The following is a 19,112-nucleotide window of genomic DNA, read 5'->3' on the forward strand; positions in this document are numbered from 1 at the left end:
CACGTAAATGTAAATCTCCACCTTGTAGTGCAGCGGTGTCCAAAAACTTAGCAATTGCCACAGCCCCTCCCTGCCAGCTAGTCACTGCCGGCACCCCCAAGCCCCTCTCCTCCAGCCAGACATTTCCCCCCTGCCCCCATGCAAACTGCCAGTCACTCACCAGAGCCCCACCACTCCAAGGCCCACCGCTATGAATACTATGCTGAACCCTGGTGCCGTGAGTCACTCCAAGTCGCACCAAGTCCCGCTGCCCTGAGATGCAGGATGAGCCATGTCCATTGCTTCCACCATGTGCTTGACCCACCAAGTGATGGGGCATGTGCACAGAGGGTGCTCCACATGTGTGGCTCTAACAAGCTGCTTCACTACATCGTGCTGTCAGCCTATTGGACAGTACAGTTCTGGTGCATGTTGCATAAAAGCTGTATAAGCACCATAGTTCTCCTGTAGGAGAGATGGTTCTTATGGCAAAAACAGAGAAAAATAGTTTGGACTCAACTGCAACTTTTCTTAGACAAAAAATAATTCCAATCAGCCATATAAAAGTGGCTGATAAAGGTGGAAAATTGGACTGGGCACCTGGATAATCCTGATTATATACGTGCCAAATGTGAGAAATGAACTTTTTTCCAGACTGAGTAGTTCACCAATGAAAAATACCAATATATTATGTACTGAATACAATTTATACTTCATTTTACAGAATTTCACTATCAAATAACAGACAAATCAAATGCGTTACGCTTTTTAATTGGTTTCGTATAGAGCAATACTGCATGAGTGTATATAATATATATTATATATGGAGAGAAAGAGAGCTTTCTAGCGTTGTGCAGAAGAATTCTACAAGAGTGTCTGTTTTCATTGCTGATCATGATGTATGAACTTTGTTAATTTTTTCCCCCTAAAAATTAGCTACTCTAAAAACAACAGAGTGGACTGGTACAACCACATCAATAGCAGGCATCTTGCTACTGTACATTTAATCTTCCATTTATTTTTTTTCAGCCTAGATTTAATTTTTCTAAGAAATATATGCTGACTAGCTAAAATGCATTGTTGTGACAAAATAACTTTGAGTACATTGAACAAAGCCTTGAAAGTATGAGGAGAATTGCTGCTGATTATTTGGAATCAATAAAAATACCCATTGATTTAACTTGATTTTGTTTTCTGACAGACTAGTTTTTTTTCTCAGCATTTCGACTAGCACCTTGAGCGAGAAACTGAAATGGAAAAAAGATAAATCTGCTCTGTGTCTCTTCTTAGTGAGAATTTAAGCCACCAAAGTCACAGCTGGCACTGAAAGAACAGTCGCATCAGCAGAGACCTCTATTCTTGCTGGGCACAAATTGCACTGAGATGCCTTCGCAACACTGCTACGGAATGGTCTGGGCTCAGTGCTGTCTGATGCACGATGCTTTCTTGGGGTCTTTTCTGTGTGTGATAGATTCTCTGTGGTCCTTGTAGCTGTGGATTGGTCTTGATTTTTCACAGATCCTTTGTTTTTAGGTCTGAAACTATTATGCTGTTGTCTTCTGTGTTCATATCTGGAATTGCTTTTTGTATTATTTTGGTCTGTTTCATTACTGGCACCTCGTGACTTGACAGACCCATTGAGGCGGACACCATGATACTGTGAGTTAAATCTTCGTCTCTGGCTAGATGACCCATTCTACCAAGAAAAAGAAAGAATGGTTGTTAGATTGCACGTCCCCTTAAAAGATTTTGTTAAAAACAAATATAACATGATGAATATTAATAAATATATGCAGAACAAAATTGTAATGCAGCCAGTGCATTGTTTAACCATGTATGCAACAGAACACAAAAGCTTAGAACTCTGTTAAAAAAGTTACATCTACAAGAAAATTACTGCAGAGTTGGCACCTGAGCTGTTGGCAAACTTGTGAGTCGGTCAAAAGGAAATGAGGTACCAGCTCTACCGAAACACCAACAGCAAAGTTAAGAAGTAATAAAAAACCTGGGCCATGATCCTGGAAGGTATTTAGGTGCTTCATTCCCATTGATTTGTGAGGCACCTAAATCTTTTGAGGATCTAGGCCTGGTTCATTTTGATCCCCCTTAGCCGCAAGAACCCAACTACTATTCTTTCCGATAGTAAAGCATTGTGTACATATTACAATAACATATGCAGAAAGAAACAACCATTTTCTTTCCACATAGATTTTTGCTAAGAATCCAGAAGGATGGGAGACACGCCCACTTTGTTTATCACGCCCCGCCCCCCATGGAGAGCAAGTTTTTATCAGCAGTGGAATGTGGTTGTCTGTGTAGTTGTAGAGGCAGCAGATTCTATGCATAGCCTGAAGTTACAGAATATTTATTTTCTCTTTATGGAGCTATCTAAGCTTCTAGTCCCTGGGCAGGCAAAAATCAGCCTGACTTCCTCGGGAGTTTTACCTAAATAAGCACTACATGACAAGGACATTGCAGAGTGCTCCTGGAGTGACACACATAAATATGTCACAAGTAGTAAGGAGAACTGTTAAGCTTGTGGAATAATAAAATTCTCTTGATACCAAGCAGATTTCAAATTTCAAGATCTACCAAGTCGTGAAGGCATGAGCTGATGACTTACCCGCAGTCAGGAATATACATTTCCCCATAGCATAGTGTAGGGCAACCAGGTATCATGCAGGGTTTTAAAAACCTGGCTCTGAAGCAACTAATATTGGTCACAGGGCATTGATCTGTTCCTGGCATAGCAATTCTTCTGTTCCTCCATCACATATGTTCCACACAGTCATGAAAGCAGAGTTAGAGAACACCTCCTAGTTCATTTTGTCCATTCCTCTGTCACAGATGAATTGCACGTGACATATTGCAGAATGGTATTGGGTTTCTTCCCCATGCGTTTGTGAATGTTGAGCTTCAACATAGTTCATATCTCACCTGTTTATTTGTGGGGGTTACTTGGGGAGATGATTCTGTGGGACTGGCGATTTTAGTGTTGGCCGTTTTACTATCAAAGTTCTTGGTGTGACTAGAGGATTTTCGGGAATGTGGACTTTGCTTGCCAGTTGCCCCATGCGAAGTCACTGACAGCAGCACTGAACTGCATGGTGCTCTTGAAGAGTAACTGTTCTTTGGATGAGAAACTACAAAACAAAAATACTCATCAGCCACAGCATCAGCACCAAAACACAAGCCCAGATTCTTCTCTCAGTTACACCAGCATTTAGTGGAGTCATTTCAAAATCAGGTCCAAGGCCTTTAATCTGTGACACAGCCTTGCTCCACAAAACATTTGTTTTCAGATGAGGGGGCAATCATGGTGCAACCCACTGACCCCAGTGGAGTTACCCCAGGCACAGGCATCAACTTGGAAGTGTTTGTCCCCTAGCTCTGCCTGAGGCCCTGTCTTCACCCTGCCCCCTCCCACCCATTTCCACCCCCTCCTGAGTGCACCACCTCCTCAGTCCTCCCCCTTCTCCCCTGAGCCTCCTGAACACTGCAAAAGATCTGATCACAGTGGGTGGGGGGCATGGGGAAGGTGGGGAGGCATTGATTTGTGCGGCCAGCTGGCAGGTGGAAATCACTGGAGAGGGGTGGGAGGGGGAAGACAAGGAACTGACAGAAAGGTTCCCACTGGATGCTCAGCATCCATCTCTCCAACACTACGATGAAAAAAGAGCGTGCCTCCTGCTCCCAAGTATATTTACAAACCAAGCACTAGCTGGGTTTTGTGGAGTTTCCTAAATCACTTGTTTATTCGTACCTGGTGGAACATATTTCCCACCAATAGGTGTCCTCTTAGCAAAAATACCTTAAATTCCATATTACGAATAGCACAGAGCAAAACAGCGAACACCCCATCTTCCTTTTATAATCTGAGAGGATCTAAGATACGCTGGCATTGAAGTCTACATTGCCATTGTCTTTATGACAGACAGGCTGGTGTGGAAGCCAGTGCAAGCATCAAGCTCCCTATCGTAAAGTGGGTGGCTTGCTTTTTAACACAGTAAGTATTTTCCACTACAATGAAGATGTACTGTGTTTTAAAGAGATGATTGCACTTTGGAGAGAGAGAGCAGCTGGAAAACTTTAAAATCTCTCTGTCCATCACCCCCATTGTCCAACTGGGCAGCTTGCCCTGCCTGGCTGCTCAAACCTCACGTTTCCTATTTTGCGCAAACTTTGTGTTAACTGTTCCTGCAATAAGGTCCCAATTCAACAATCTTTTCAGCACAGGCACATGTATAAACACATTATTAGTTATAATTTGTACTAAAGCGGTATCTCAAGGTCTCAGTCTCGGTTAGAGTCCCACAAGGATAGACCATATACAGACACGCAGTCTCTGCCTTGAAGAGCTTACAAACTAAATAGACAAGCTGAACAAAGATGGGGAACACTAAGGGCACAGAGAGAACTGACTACTCCAGCAAATCTAGGAATGAATTTAAGGTCTCTTGAGCCACAGTCCAACTTCTACCTACTAGACCACAGTCTCACCACCATCGTCAATACCATTAGCTCTACAGATTTTAATGTTCTCAGTTCAGTGGCTCTACTCATGTGCTTAGAGATAGCTAAGTGCTCTGATGAGCCAAGGCTTAAATAACAAACCTGTGAAGTTCACTGCAGCTGCCTGTAATTTAAGCAAAGATTGGTTATACTATCTACGACAAAGATCAAAGAACTTTCAAATTCGTAAGCTTTAGGGCTTACGATAGTTTCTGTGAGATCACTGTGCCCAGTTAGATGCATTATTTGGTGGTCCAGGCTTTCCTCCAAACTGGCTGGGAATGACTGCTTTCACAGACCAAGTACTCTCAGACTGGTCTGCGATAGCCATCCCCATGGCCTAGTGCATTAAGCTGTTTGTGACTTGAGGGATACAATTTTTGGCTATGTAATCACATGATTCATTCTAGCAGATTCATGATTTGTTTTTCTTGCTATTTATAACAATTCCTTGGAAACCTGAAACTGGAAGTTTTTTCCTTTCTGAAATGATTTTTCCTCCACCATGCCATGTCTGTTTGCTCATGAGCGACAACAGGGCTTCTTGGGTGGGGTTTTGTTTTTGGTTTTTGGGGGTTGGAAAGTTTGGTGGAGAACTAAGGGAAGAAGAGAAGTAGTGAACTATTTGTTTTGTACAAACAAGTGAACACTTGCACAATATAATGAGAATAAAAGAGGCCAAATTTTACATCAGGAAACATGATAGCAGCAGACATGTGATAAGAGCTGTAGGAAGGCTGGAGTAAAATACCTTATGCCAAAAACAGCTCCTGCAAAAACAATACAAATCTTCTGAAAACAGTGCGGTTTCTCCCTCTGACGCCAGGGCCGATTTTGGGCCCTAGATACCATGCTAGTATAGAGAAGTCAAACAGGCACCACAGTCACACAACACTTACTTGGAAAATCACTAGAACTTACTTTCTCCGCAGAGCTGAATTTGGGTCTTTAGCTGTTCTATGTCGCAGGAGAACCGGGCAGACCTACCCAGCTCTTCATCATATTTGCGTTCACTCACGAAGTGCTACAAAAATACATGAAAATGAACACTGCCTCGCATTCTAATGTATCCCCGTTCATTATACAGATGCTGAAGAAATCCCCCTAATGCTAATTATCCTGAGGCCACTGTATGATCTCAGCTGTCTGTCATCCACCAGTGCTCAGGCTCTTTGTACAGAATGTGGGCAGATAAAACAGGAGTAGTTTACTATCCTGTATTAAGCTCTGGTAGTGCAAAGCGACCTTAATGTACCTGTAAATTACACTGTACAGGTACACTTAGTTTAAGGCCCCTTTTGACTGCGAGAGCAGTACAAAGGCAACTTAGTGTAAATGGAATCAGGCCCAAAGTGACCTGGTGATCGTTCAGCCTCACAGTTGCCTTTGATTTCCAGGGAAATGTTTCAGAACCTGGTGGAAGCTTTGGTAGCTTTGCTTCCGCCTCTCTGACAGGTACCACAGGGTAGAAATAAGTCTCCGGGCACCATCCCTGAGAGTTCTGCCCCATGGGGCCCTACAGAGCTGAAAATTGTAGCCGCTCCTGGTTATCGCACATGCCTCCACAGGGGGAAGGGAGGGAGCTGTTGGAGTTGAAAGTTTTATTCTCTTTATAATCATATTTTAGATTTTATAATGTAGCAATGTAAGATAACATGGTAACAGTTCAACACTTTATTACTTTTATTAATTAAGTTCTTTAATTGAATATATGCCTCTTTGTTTTAAAGTTTAGTAAGTAAAAAGACAGAGTTTTAATACTGTGTCTCTGTTAAGGAGATTAGAGGAATGTTGGAGGCTGACGTCATAATTGCTTGATTTACAATGCCCTTTGCTTTGCCCAATATGAGATACTGTGGCACAATACTTTTCTTTGAAAGTCCTTGTAACATTTTTGTTTATGTGTGAAAGTGATATGTTTGTGTCGAGATAAAGGTGCGAAGGTTATCCTCAGAGTCAGTTGGCCAAGAAAGGAGGGGCAAAGCATGGGTAGAGAGAGACTTAACAGCGTCAGAGAAGAACCATCAGTACAAGAAGTGATCAGATTGGCAGACTGATGACTCTAAAGCGTGGAGCAGGCACCCCAAAGGCCACTGATTACAGGACAAGCCTTTTGGAGATGTTCTGGAAATGACTGACATAAAAAAGACAACACACCGGTCACGGTCTGACACAGCAGAATGCACAGACTTCAGCAGAGAAAAGGGATTATAAAAGCAGGGTGCTTTGCCATGGGACTTTGGATTCATCTTGCCACCAACTCCAGGAGAGCATCAGATTGTGACAGACAAGGCTCTGCTCCCCCTCTGTGATCTATCTAACTGTCCACTAGATTGATCAAGACTCTGGACTGGTAACTGTAACATCATCTGGCAGGACTGTGTGCATGGTGCCTGTGTGTGTGAATGCCTGAAAAGCATATGCTACTGCTGTATTCTCAATAAATGCACCTTACTGCCTTTTCCCCTATAAAAGATCGTGTGTGCTTCATTTAAGTGTAACACAGCAAGGTGGTCTGGTGTGCTACAACGATGCACCAGCAGTACACTTCAAGGTACTGGTTACAATTCAAAAACTCTCTACTGCAGCCATTTTTGGAGGGACAGCCTCATTCCTGGTCACAGCAGTCTGACTTGGTATGTTTCAGAGCAGAATACAAGAAGCATCTGATTGGTGGATCAATTTGGTAGTGTGGAAAAGGAGCTTGTGTCATTCTGCCATTGTGCAGAGGCTGTTGTTATTTGGCCTTTGTGCGTACAGGCTTAATATTGGCAGCAGCTAATTTGGACTAATAACGCTGGAATGCAAGCGGAGCAGAAGCCCCGTCAATGCCATTTAAAAGCTTGGATTTCCTCCATAATAGTTTCTATTGACTCGCCAGAGGTACTGAGGTGGCCCCTCTCTCTGCCACACCCACAAATGGTCAGCTACATTTTGGTGTAAGCATTTATAGCACAGAATAGGGACACAAAGTTAGGGCAGCAGCACAGGCTCAGTACGCATGTAAAAAGAGTGCACATCCAAATGGAAGAGGCGTGTTAGACTAACCTTAATTTCAGCCCTGAGTTCAGCCAGTTGTATCTCAGCCATCTGACTAGCTAAGTCTGTCAGTCTCTTTAGCTCCTCAGCTCTTTTCTGACGAGCAGTCAAGATTTCCACTGCCAAGCATAAACGAGAATACATTAGTGCTAGGAACATAATCCTTTTAATTAAATACTGTCCGTACCTTAACATTGTGCACAGAGTTTTAGCCGTGTTGGTCCCAGGATATTAGAGAGACAAGATGGCTGAGGTAATATCTTTTGTTGGACCAATGTCTGCTAGTGAGACACACAAACTTTCGAGCTTACACAGAGCTCTTCTTCATGTCTGAGAAGAGGAGCTCTGTGCAGCTGGAAAGCTTGGAAAAAGTTTGCTTATGTTAATTTATTACACAATATCATCCCTGGGTCTACATGCTCTACATGCCAAGGTCACTCAGGAAATCTGTGGCAAAGGTGTGGAAACCAGGCGTAGATCCTTAGCTGGTATAAATCGTCGGAGCTCCATGGAGTAAACGGTCAGGGTTGAACATCACCCACTGTATGTCAACATGTGGAACACATACAATATGCCAAGCTACCAACACATCCAAACGCATTCCATACACATGAACTTCTGTGCACAGAGTAGTTCAAAAAATGGATTGAACTTTCATGTCTAATGTTAAAAAAATCATAGTCCCCACTCAAAGTTAAGCTTGCGCTTCCACATTTAGAGCTCTTCCTGATGCTTTTTGGGGTTTTTTTGTTTAAACACAAAATCATTGAGGGCTCAGCTGAGATGCAGGAAGTGTGTCAACAGCCTTATATTTGGATGCATACTGTATTTTACTTCACTGTGACAATTTGATACCCTTCTGAAAGAATTCTATTAATATATAGCTTGTTTAATTTATAAGAGTTATGGTTTTGTTTTCAAGTACAGTTTATGCTCTTACACAGTTTATCTAGTACATTAATATTTAATTTATGTAACAAAACTTTAAATGTGTACTGATTTTTATGAAAAATATTAAATATACAACACTCCACTTGTACATTGTATGAGAAAATGATTATTTTACACTTCTTAATATGCTGAAAGAAAAAATATTATGAACTATACTAGTAATTGCACATTCTCCCTTAATATTTAGGATAAGGTCATGAGACAAATTGTGGAGGACAATTAAATTCACAGTTATCTAAACTCTGATGATCCACGTAATTGCTAAATGTGATTCAGCAGTAGGGAAACGGTGGGATTTGCATTTGTGCGGGAAGGGTAAAAAGTGAAATCTACATATTAAATAATGCTAATGGTAGTCTTGTGGCTGAAGCACAGGACTGGGTTCCAATAGATCTTGATATTCAAGCTTGGCTGATGTAAAGTTGTCAGAGACACAGGAGAACAGGGTAGCTGATTGGGGCACAGACAGGTGGGGAGACGGGAAGGGCCACAGGGCCACATGGGAATGGGGGGTGGGTACCTGAGTGGGGGCAGAGGGACACATGGATATAGGGGGACGAATGATGTGCCTGACTGAATGGAAGAGGCTCAGGTCTGCCAGGATCTGCATGGAGCACTCTCCCTAACAATCGCCCCCCCATCCCAATCCCTAAAAAAACCTGTTCCATGCTTTCCCCACGCACACCCAGCAACCCTTCAAGTTCATACCCAGGCTCCTTTCACCAACTTCTTCCCCCGCCCTAAGCTACTCTGTCATCCCTGATTCTCCCCAGCCTTTGCATTGTTTCTGCCAGGTGTAGAAATAAGGTTAAGATCTGTAGTTTAACTGTATTATTACTCAAGAGTTCTGTATTAATATGCCTAGTGAGGAATCTATTTGTCAATAAATGTTCCCGGAATCTTTTTTGTTGTTTATGTTGTTTCAGACATACATACCGACAGGTGTTTTGAAATAGATTTCCAATAACTGAAACAGGTGTGATTATATTTTGTTATTTTAACAAATAAAATATGCAGAAATTTAAAATATTGTCTGCAGAATTTTTAATTTTTTGTGTAGAATTACCCTAGGAGTAATCTGGGATTTTTTACTTACAAGAGCATGATTACAATTCTTTCTTCTTAAAAACGACAGAAAGCCAAGTATAATTGTATTATGTCCTATTTCACTATATGACATCACCTATCACTCATCATGTATATTATACTATAGGAAACCTAATGTTATGCACCGACCAACGAAGCAGCTGAGGAATGTAAAACAGCCTTCTACGAGAAACTGCAAAGTGTTGTGAACCAGAAAGCAAAGAAGGCTATCTTGATTTGATGGGTGACTTCAGTGTAAAAATTGGAAGCAAAAATACAGGCAGAAAAGAGATCATGGGAAAAGGCAGCCTAGGCAACATGAATGAAAATGAAAAGCACTTCATTGACTTTTATTCCTTCAATAGATTGGTGATAGGTGGCAGTGTTTTTCCACATAAAAGGATTCATGAAGTCAGTTGGGTTTCACCAGACCATCAGTCAGAAAACCAAGTTCCTTACATCTGTATCAGCAGTTCTTTCAGAAGATCGATGCAAGATGTCTGCACTAAAAGAGCAGATGTAGGTACAGACCACCATTTGGTCATGATAAAACTCAAGTTCAAGCTCAAAAGGTACACTGCAAAACAAACCATAACAAACACGGGGCAGCTGAAGGACATGGAGACAAGAGCTGCTTTCCAAGTGGAACTGTCCAACAGATACACCCTTCTGACAAACCTCATCCTGAAAGATGCTACTGTGGAACAAATTTGGGAACGAACCAAAACAGCCTGGAAAGAGACCTGTGATAAAACACTGGAAAAGAGGACAAGGCATCACAGAGAATGGATTACAGCAGAAACTCTGAGAAAAGTGAAGGAGTGAAAGGACAGAAAAACAGCAGTCAACAGCAGCAAAACAAGAGCAGCTAAGGCAGAAACTCAGAGACTGTATTAGGTTAAAGAGGCTGTAAAATGGGGCAAGAAGAACTTTGTGGGAAACCTTGCACAACAAGCTGAACAAGCTGCAGGACAGGGAAACCTGTAAGAGTTGTATGATATCACACTGCAGCTACTGGGGTCATGGTGTACAGCAGATCAGCCAGTACAGGATAATGAGGGGCATGTGCTAACAAACCCAAGTGAGCAGCTCAGTAGATGGAAGAAACACTGAAGAGCTACTGAACCATCCTGCCCACATGAACCCCCTAGAGCTACCACCTGCAAATATGCCTCAGCAGACCTACAAAAGAAGAAATCAGAAAAGCCATTAACCTCTTAAAAGCAAAAAAGCACCTGGTCCAGACAACATCCCCACAAAAGCAATCAAGGCAGATACTGAGACATCAGTCATCACGATGTATAATCTATCTGGGAAAATTTGGGACACTGAGGATCTCTCACAAGACTGGAAACATGGCTACCTTATTCAATTTCCAAAGAAAGGCAACCTGACTGAATGCAAGACTGGAGGGGCATCATGGTACCATCTTTTCCAGGAAAAGTGTTCAATAGAATTTTTTTTGAGAAAGAATGAAGACAGAAATCAATAGCTCAGGGAAGAACAGGCCAGCTTCCAAAGCAAGAGATCTTGTACTGACCAAATAGCAACTCTCAGACCGATCATGGAACGTTGCTTGACTAGAACTCCCTGCTGTACGTAACCTTCATAGGCTTTGAAAAAGCCTTTGACTCTATTGGTAGAAACACCTTGTGGGAACGCCTGCAACACCTGATCCATTCAACAAACGAACCCTCAACACACCTAGTTGTTCACAACAGTGTCTTGACAGAACCCTTCAGCATACTCTCAAGAGTGCAAGAAGCTGCCTATTGTTACCTTTCTTGTTCTTGATCATAATGGACTGGATTACGAGCAGGACAACAGATGGCCATCAATGGGACATTCAGTGGACACTTCTCAAGCAGCTAGACGACATTGATTTTGCTGATGATGTCACCCTCCTTTCACACTGACATGAATGCATGAAAGAAAAGGTCACGACACTAGACAAAAATGCCTCAATGACACGGATATCAATGCCAGGATAGGGAAATCAACAGCTGCATTCAAGAGTCTTTGTCCTGTGTTGAGTTCAAAATAATATCTGCAAAGATGAAACTGCAGATTTTCAACATAAATGTGAAGAGTGTGCTCTTGTATGGATATGAGACCTGGCATACTAAAAAGACTTCAAATCACAAGCTACAGACATGCATAAACAGATGCCTGCGGCACATCCTTTGCATCAAATGGCAAGACTTTGTCACAAATGAGGAGCTTTGGACAGGAGCAGGACAAGAACCAATTGACATTCAAATGAAGAGAAGAAAGTGGGGATGGCTAGACCACACTCTCAGAAAATCATCATCCAGCATAGTCTGCCAAGCTCTCAAATAGAACCCTCAAGGAAAACGCCAAAGAGGAAAACCTCAGACAATGTCAAGAAGATCTACTGAAACTGAAGGACAACAACTGGGGGACTCCTGTAGTCACCTAGAAGTTTTGTCCCAAGACAGAGTGAACAGGAGGAGACTTATAGATGATCTGTGCTCCACTTGGAGTACAAGGGGTTAAGAAGAAGAAAAACCTAATGAAATATATTTTACTATTTCACCATTAGGAAATGAATGCAGGGACAGAGAAAGGAACTGAAAGAAGTACTCTGCAAGCTGGAAAAGTAGGGTACATCTCAGCTGTGAGATGTCTAGGTTACTTGGGATCACAGGTTCAAATCTTAACTAGGTTGATTCTTCATCCCTTCAAAGTAGATAAAAATTATTTCCATGAGGTGTGACAAGTTACTAAAAGCAGTAAAAATATTCGTCACTAAAGTCAGCAGATTTGTTTCTGACTACACACACACGCAGATCTGTCACAAGAAGGTGTTGTATTTATAGTTACTTCACTTTTCAGAACAGAACCACACTCTAAAATCTAAGGTTCTGTCCATTCAGAGTCATTACAAATCCTGTGGATAGTCTCATAACAGAAGGGGTTTATCTGAATGTATAAATGACTGAGTCTTGCAAGCCTGTTGCAGACAAAGCTCCCATTGACATCAATGGGGATTCCACAAATGGAATTCTTGCAAGACTGGATGCTTCTGAACATTAAGCCATTCAGAATGAAAGCTGCCATCTACATGGAGAACGCTAGAGAATTAGAGATGTCAAAGCATCTAAATATTTTGATGGACAATAATTTGATGGATTAATAAGTTCCAAGGCAAAAGAATGAGTTAGTGACTACCCGAAACTCTGCAGAGCCACTGTTAGATTCTGACATGCCTGAATTAACACAGCTGAATTTATAGGGCTGTAAATCTGTAAAACTCTGGTGCACAATTCTTTTAGCCAGAACTTGTTTGTGAAGAGTAAGCAAAGTCTAAAGGCCCTGTATAACAATGAATAATGCTGTAAAGCTGTTAGAAGAATTGATTTACTACTTCATTTTTCTGCAGGATCAAAAACATATGTTCTCCCAACTCTTCCAAAACACACAAAATTCTCTGGTGTGTTTATACTTACTGGCTTCTTCTTTAACTTTATCAACTTCTGCCATTAATGCCACTTCTCTGTCTATGATACTAAAAAGGAAAAAAATATTATTTAGGCCAAGATAAAACTATGATGTGATGCAGAACTAAAATATATTGTGTACTGATTAATGATTAATACAAAAGACTTTAGAACAGTTAAGGGGAATTTTGGAATTAATAAAGAGGAAAAAGAAAAGAAATAAAATAACTACAGACTGACTACAGCAGCTGGCGCTAACCTATCTTTAATGAAAGTTAACACATGATTAGCCAGATACTATCCTTTTGCATTTGTATGTGGGTATCTCTGATATAGCTGCACTAGTTGTCTCTGAGTGCAGTGGTATACAAGTTCATATTCTCACTTCTGGATTAGTAAAATGCACTTGGGCTAACGTCCATATTGACTTGGTTTAGCTCACAGTGCTATGTACAGTGTAATTGTGCCATGAGTTAACAGGTCTTTCTCTCTTTCAGTGAGCAGGGAACAAGTTTTTGCAAACATAATTTAATCTAGCAATTAGTCTGTCCTTCCGTAAGGTATATAACCCTTGACACATAACCTAGCAGGTCACTGGATAGAAGATTATCCTCTTGCCTAGTTTTTGTATCATTTATGGGATGAGACGGACAGATATATGACTGACTTCTTCCTGCCTTTTCCCGCAGAGTTCCCCCACTCCAGCAGAATTCCTGCAACCCTCTGCCACAGCACTCAGCATCTGTGCTTTCTAACTAGGAAAACAGAAGCAGACAGGTGGCTCTATTGAGAGTTAACAGTGGGTCAAAGGCACTTTTAACATAATAATGCAAGTTAGTGACCCAACAGCTCTGGAGATCTCCCCCTGTAGATGGCGCTTTTGTACACAGCCCTGGTATATATCAGTACTTGTTTATTAACATGCATTTTTCAGTTTTGCGGAACTGAAAGGGTTTTGATCTTACTTTTTCAAAGTGAAATGGCAAGCAGGTCAGGTACCAGGAGTGAAATCAGGCAGGCTGCTGCCGGGGAAGTGGAAAGTTCAGTTCTTACAACAGAAACATCATCAAATTTAAGTATTGAGAGTGAATGAGGGTTCAAGACCAGCATGAAATGTAGCATTCTTTCCGTGTCAAAGCTTACTGATGTGAGGAGACTTACAGAAATCAATGGATCAGAAATTTTACATGAATAAGGGAAAGATGATCTGGCCTCTGCATCTGGACAATTGTTCTTCAGTACTCTAACATAATCCCACTGGGTGATGGGATTTGTATGAAAAGAATGGGGCAGGGCAGTTTATACCTTCCCAGTGTAGGTCTGTGCCTGTTTAACATAATCTGGACCATAATGGAAACAACTATATTAGCATTTCACGTGTAATGTGGATATTAATGTACATGGGGTCCTACAGTTCAATAAAGAGTATAAACCCAGAGAACATATGTAATGTAACAGCAATGTGAAATGTAGTTACACATAGTGTAAACCCAGAGTATGTGCGTCATGGATCAATAATCCAAAATGTGGTTATATATAGGCTCACTGATAAAACAGCTCCCTTTTGGCAACGAACACCTATATGTGCTTTAACTCCACACACAGCCTTTGTCTGGAGCACGTAGTTTGCATTGCCAGGCAGATCAAAGTAGATATGGGCTCAGAGTAAAACTCTGACTCTGAACACTCCTTCCTTTAAGTAAGGTACAGATACTAATCCAAACTTCGCACCCCTCCTCTCTCTGTAACAGGTCAAACCCAAAACCCACATCAAAGATCTCCAAACTCTGGGGTTGTTCAGATGAGATCTGAACTATATAGCTGGCACAAGTCTTCTCCATCTCCAGCTGGACTTGACTGGTAGTAGGAAATGGAGCAATCAACCCATTAAGTTTCAATAACACCTTCAGTACCATGAACAAAAAATTCTCATGAAGTCAATGAGAGTTCTGGGATATGATTGGAGAACAAGGTCCTCAAGGACTCATCAGAGCACCGGAAAGTACAAGTTAGTTATTGTTGTAGAAACAACTGACTAATGTTCAAAAATTCCAAGTGTCATAATGGTATGAAGTGCAACTGTAGTCGTGTTGGTCCCAGCATATTACAGAGACAAGGTGGGTGAGGTAGTATCCGTAGAAAATTCCTGGTCCATCCCCAGGCATATAAACAGCCTTTTGTTGGGGACTACGCTCTGCTTATATGGGCTGGCCACCACTCTACCCAATTGTGTACCTCATATTAAACATTTAAAACAATAGCATTTATTCTTCACAGTATGATTAAAATGTGCACTCTCCCTCATCCCCACAGTCCTGCAACAATAGGTTCTGGGAGAGGAGTGACTCCAGAGTTGAGAAAAAGGTCCTGGCTGTTGAGGAGAATGGATCTTCTGCTTGCCTGCTGTGCATTCGCCCTTCCTCAACAATTTCCTCTCCTCTGTTGCCCAAGGCTAACCGCCCAGGGCTCCTAGGAGATATCCACAGAGAGTTTTGGGATACTGGTGGGGTCCCTGCCTAGAAACACATGCAGCTGCTCAGAGAAGTGGGATGTCTGTGGCTCAGAACCAGAGCAACCATTCTCCTCCTTTGTCTTCTGGGATGGTTGTCAAAGCTCCTTTATTTTCATGGGGTCCTGCTGAGTGTCCCTGGTACAGCCCTGGTTCCCCAGCCCTGTGCAATTTTGACATAGATGTCAGCATTTCTTTTGCTGGTTCAGAGTGGGGCCTGCAGACACTTCTCCCCACACAGCAGTAAAATCCAGTGTTTCCTCCATGCGCCATGCTGGAATGTGTTTGTGACCCTGGGCAAGGCATGGTCATTTGTCCTGGGGAGCTCTCCATGCTGATCAAACAGGAAACGAACGTTCAAAGGTTCACAGGGCTTTTCCCATGTACCTGGTTGAAATGCGGTGGAGTTGAAAGTGCTCTCCAGAGCGGAGTAGTCTGGGACACCTCTGGGAGGCCAGTTCCTCTGAATTTCATTGTAGTGTCTATGTGACCTCTAAGATGATGTAAGAAGGGTGATTAAAGTGCTAAGCCTCTCATAGAGCTGGATTACAGGGTTGATTTTAAGAGCCCTTTAGCTTGGCGGAAGGGGCGTGGAACGTGGACACATGCACTGTTAATTTGACCTAACGCCACATATGTCAAACTAACACTGTAGTGCAGACTTCAGCCTAGTCTGTTTTTCATTAAATCATGGCAGGACCAGGGTCTGCTGTGAGTACAACTGACAAAGCTGATTCAGTTCTCATTTCAGCTGAGATTAAAAGAAAGTCTGTATAGAACACTCTTCACTCTTCCCTTGCCGATGGAATTTCACAGAGAAGGGAACAAATGGAAAAAGAGAGTGACAAAGAGAGTGGAAAAATAGAGTGGAAAATAGAAGATATGTGTAAACAGAAAGAAAACAAATAAATAAGGAAATGGGTGGCTACAGCAAATCTGAAGGGGTTTCTGCAGTTTGGCAGCCACCCCCCAGCGCCCCCGCGGCAGCTGCAACAGCAGGGGCGCTCTACAAACTTGCCCTAGTAACCATGTTTCTACCCCATGCTTGGGTCTGTGCTGCTGCATGTTCACTGCCATATTTAGCCACATTGGCTAGATTAAACCAAGCATAGGTATGCCTGTCTGAGCTGCAAGCTCCCCTCTAATTGCCATGCAGACATCATCCCAGGAGGGAGAAATGGCTGTAAAGTCGAAAGAAAACAAGTGCATGCATCTGGTGTTGGTGCTAAGGCAAGCCCCTTTCCCTGCTATCTTTAGGACAGGTCTCTGCTGCAAACCAACACCACTGGCTAGCCTATGCCAGCTGGCTCAGGATGTGGTCCTGTTCAGTTGCAAGGTGGATGACCCAGCTCAGGTCAAAGCCCAGGCTCTAAAACCCTGCAAGGTAGGAGGGTTCCAGAGCTCAGGCCACAGACCAAACCGGAATGTCTACGTGCTGTTAAACAGCCCCACAGCTGAGCTCCGCAAGGCTGAGTAAGCCGGCTTGGCCCAGCCCAGCTGTGGGTGTCTACTTGCAGCTCAGACATACCCTTAAGTATTCCAAGCCACTCTCACACTGAAGATTTTGCTGTTCTTGCTTTTTGCAGACCGCTTGGAGCCAGGGGCTGGAGAAGCCACAGCACCGAGCGTGCTGAGAGTTGTGGGAAGTGGAAGGAGCCAAGCCGGCGTGCAGGTCCTCTCCTGACAATTAGGAGATGGAGGTGTGAGGGGTGTAAGGAAAGGGAGCCAGAGGACAGGAGCGAGTGATGGGCTAGGAAGGTCAGTGCATCATCATACAGTATAACCATTTGGACTTAATGGACTTTCGGCATTAACGGACACCCCTTCCCCCATTAGTCTGTTAAATCCAGGGTTACTGTATATGGAGTTTCTAAGCTGCAGGTCTCAAAGTATTTTACAAAGATGTTATTGCTCTCCCTTTTAAAGCTGGGAAAACTGAACACAGGGAGATTAAGAGACCTGCTTGAAGACACACAACATTAGGAGCACTGGGAGTAGACACCAGATTTTTGATTCCCAACAAAGAATGTGATTTTGCACAATAGCCCTCACTCTCTTAAGCTTAATATTAAAGTCAAAAAGGTGCTCGCTCCTACAGCAGATTTATAAAACTCTAAGGCTACGTCTACACTAGAAGCATCTGCCGGCAGAAGTTACTGCCGACAGGATAATCTTCACAGAACCTCTGTCGACAGACTGCATCTACACACAACTTGCTCCTCCGTCAACAGAGAACGGCCAGACTGCACTGCCCTCTGTGCCAGAAAGAGGAATGGCCACTCTGCAAATAGGGCTGCCCAGTAACGGGAAGCCCTCTTTGTCAACAGAAGTGTCTACTCTGCACTTTTGTCGACAGTACTCTGTCCAGAGATTGTTATTCCTCACATTTTTGAGGGATAATACTGTCAAGGAAAATGCGGAGTTCTGTCGTGACTGTCGACAAAATGCTTTAAGTGCGTAGACACTCCTTGACTTATGTCGACAGAAGGTCCCTTCTGTCAACGAAACTCTCTAGTATAGACCCAGCCTAAATGATCAGCTAGCCCATGTTAGGGACTCAGACTGGTTGACATTTTTTCTTCTGGACAAATAATGAGCTCATCGATGGCATAAACCCCCCTATTTTCCATTTGTAGTGGGAGGTGGACCATATGGGCAAACAGAAGAGGGGACCTTCATATCTTCATATGACTTTATGCGTAAATGTCTGATATGTAAAAATGATTTTCTGGTAGAAGCTGTTATGAGGACCATGGCTCCTCTTGTGCTTCCTACATTTCACTCATTTCCTGGAGGCTATTTTTAATTCCCAAGATCCCCATTCAGCCTTTTCATGGGAAAGCAAAACACAAGGGTTAGGCCCAACATGTTGATCATACTCTAGTTAGCGGGAGGATGTGGAGTACATTCTGCCTTCCTGAACTCCCCCGGCACTCTAACTGGCATAGAACTTTCTTATTCATACACTGGCCCAAACCGCTTTACAGTGGGGCTGTGCTGGTACGTTGCTGCATCACTGAGCTGGCTGCATCTCAGTAGTGAATGAACTGATTTTTATTTATATTTTACTGTCAAGTATGCCTGATAGAGACATACCAGTGATGGGTCTGGTGGAGAACTAACCAGGAAAGGAGGCATTCCAGGAGGAATCCTCTGATTCAAAGTGCAATGTAAATGTGGATGGCTTCCAGGTACACGTGTAGGGCACACTGGGCATGTGCCTAGGATACGCTCTTTGCATCTAGCCAGTTCTCCCTGTTCAGGTGCAGGAGGGAGGAGGCCCTGCCTTTTTCTTCCCGTACCATCTTTGAGGTTTGTGAGCATTCCTGGGAAACAAGCAGGGAATAATCCTCATACTCCTCCCAGGACAGGGGCTGTGCCAGTGTCTAATTGCTGCACATGGGAAGGCATGACAAAGACAAGGCACAATCTGGACAAAGGAAGGTCTAGTATACTGTGCACTGGGGGCAAAGGGGTAATACAGGGATCACACATAATCCACGCCACAGTCTACAAATGCTTTTGGTTCTTTGTGATGAAAGGCACCATATATATGGCACAGTTTATACCTCCAG

The 19,112-nt window shown here is 42.8% G+C and overlaps 2 protein-coding genes across 4 annotated transcripts in view; one reads left to right on the plus strand and one right to left on the minus strand.

Moving 5' to 3' along the window:
- The window catches only part of KCTD18 (potassium channel tetramerization domain containing 18), a 40,465-nt gene extending 25,611 nt beyond the window's left edge, over window positions 1–14,854 (plus strand). Inside the window, exon 7 of the mRNA XM_075001816.1 lies at window positions 14,780–14,854. Within this exon, the coding sequence (XP_074857917.1) occupies window positions 14,780–14,840 (61 nt within the window). The 3' untranslated portion in view covers window positions 14,841–14,854. The remainder of the gene's footprint in view (window positions 1–14,779) is intronic.
- Window positions 83–19,112, minus strand: part of SPATS2L (spermatogenesis associated serine rich 2 like) — a 114,506-nt gene continuing 95,476 nt past the window's right edge. For all 3 annotated transcript variants that reach the window (XM_075001809.1, XM_075001808.1, XM_075001810.1), the window contains 5 exons: window positions 13,038–13,096; window positions 7,540–7,649; window positions 5,413–5,515; window positions 2,917–3,122; window positions 83–1,675 (listed from right to left, as the gene is read on the minus strand). In XM_075001809.1, coding sequence (XP_074857910.1) covers window positions 1,277–1,675; window positions 2,917–3,122; window positions 5,413–5,515; window positions 7,540–7,649; window positions 13,038–13,096 — 877 coding nt within the window. In that variant the 3' untranslated portion in view covers window positions 83–1,276. The remainder of the gene's footprint in view (window positions 1,676–2,916; window positions 3,123–5,412; window positions 5,516–7,539; window positions 7,650–13,037; window positions 13,097–19,112) is intronic.

The sequence above is a fragment of the Carettochelys insculpta genome, chromosome 8, assembly GCF_033958435.1.
Source record: "Carettochelys insculpta isolate YL-2023 chromosome 8, ASM3395843v1, whole genome shotgun sequence".
Taxonomy (NCBI): Eukaryota; Metazoa; Chordata; order Testudines; family Carettochelyidae; genus Carettochelys; species Carettochelys insculpta.